Below are 270 nucleotides of genomic sequence, written 5' to 3'. Positions count from 1 at the left end.
CTCCCAGCGTCCGCTCCTCTGGGCTCCGAGCCGGAGGTTTGTACCCAGCACCAAGGGGACGAAGAGGGACAGGTGGGGTGACAGGCAGTCTTACTCATCGTCTCCTCCACACAGCTTCAGCAGGGCCTTCTTGTACTCCCCAGAGGTGTCCTCCTGGAAAGACAGACAGAGATGAAGAGCCATGTGGCACGCAGGGCCAAGACAGTGCACCGTGGGATGGGCACGTGGAGAGGGGTCTCCCTGAGCCTTGTCCTCAGAGGAGGACACCCA

At 61.5% G+C, this 270-nt stretch overlaps 1 protein-coding gene across 1 annotated transcript in view; it reads right to left on the bottom strand.

The window, feature by feature from the left end:
* Positions 1 to 90: 90 nt before the first annotated feature.
* The window catches only part of LOC104622116 (annexin A6), a 5,779-nt gene continuing 5,599 nt past the window's right edge, over positions 91 to 270 (bottom strand). The window contains exon 12 of the mRNA XM_010288783.1: positions 91 to 153. Within this exon, the coding sequence (XP_010287085.1) occupies positions 91 to 153 (63 nt within the window). The remainder of the gene's footprint in view (positions 154 to 270) is intronic.

Source organism: Phaethon lepturus, unplaced genomic scaffold, assembly GCF_000687285.1.
Source record: "Phaethon lepturus isolate BGI_N335 unplaced genomic scaffold, ASM68728v1 scaffold41396, whole genome shotgun sequence".
Taxonomy (NCBI): Eukaryota; Metazoa; Chordata; class Aves; order Phaethontiformes; family Phaethontidae; genus Phaethon; species Phaethon lepturus.
The sequence above is the reverse complement of the archived record's forward strand: the minus strand, read 5'-3'. Positions and strand labels throughout refer to the sequence as shown.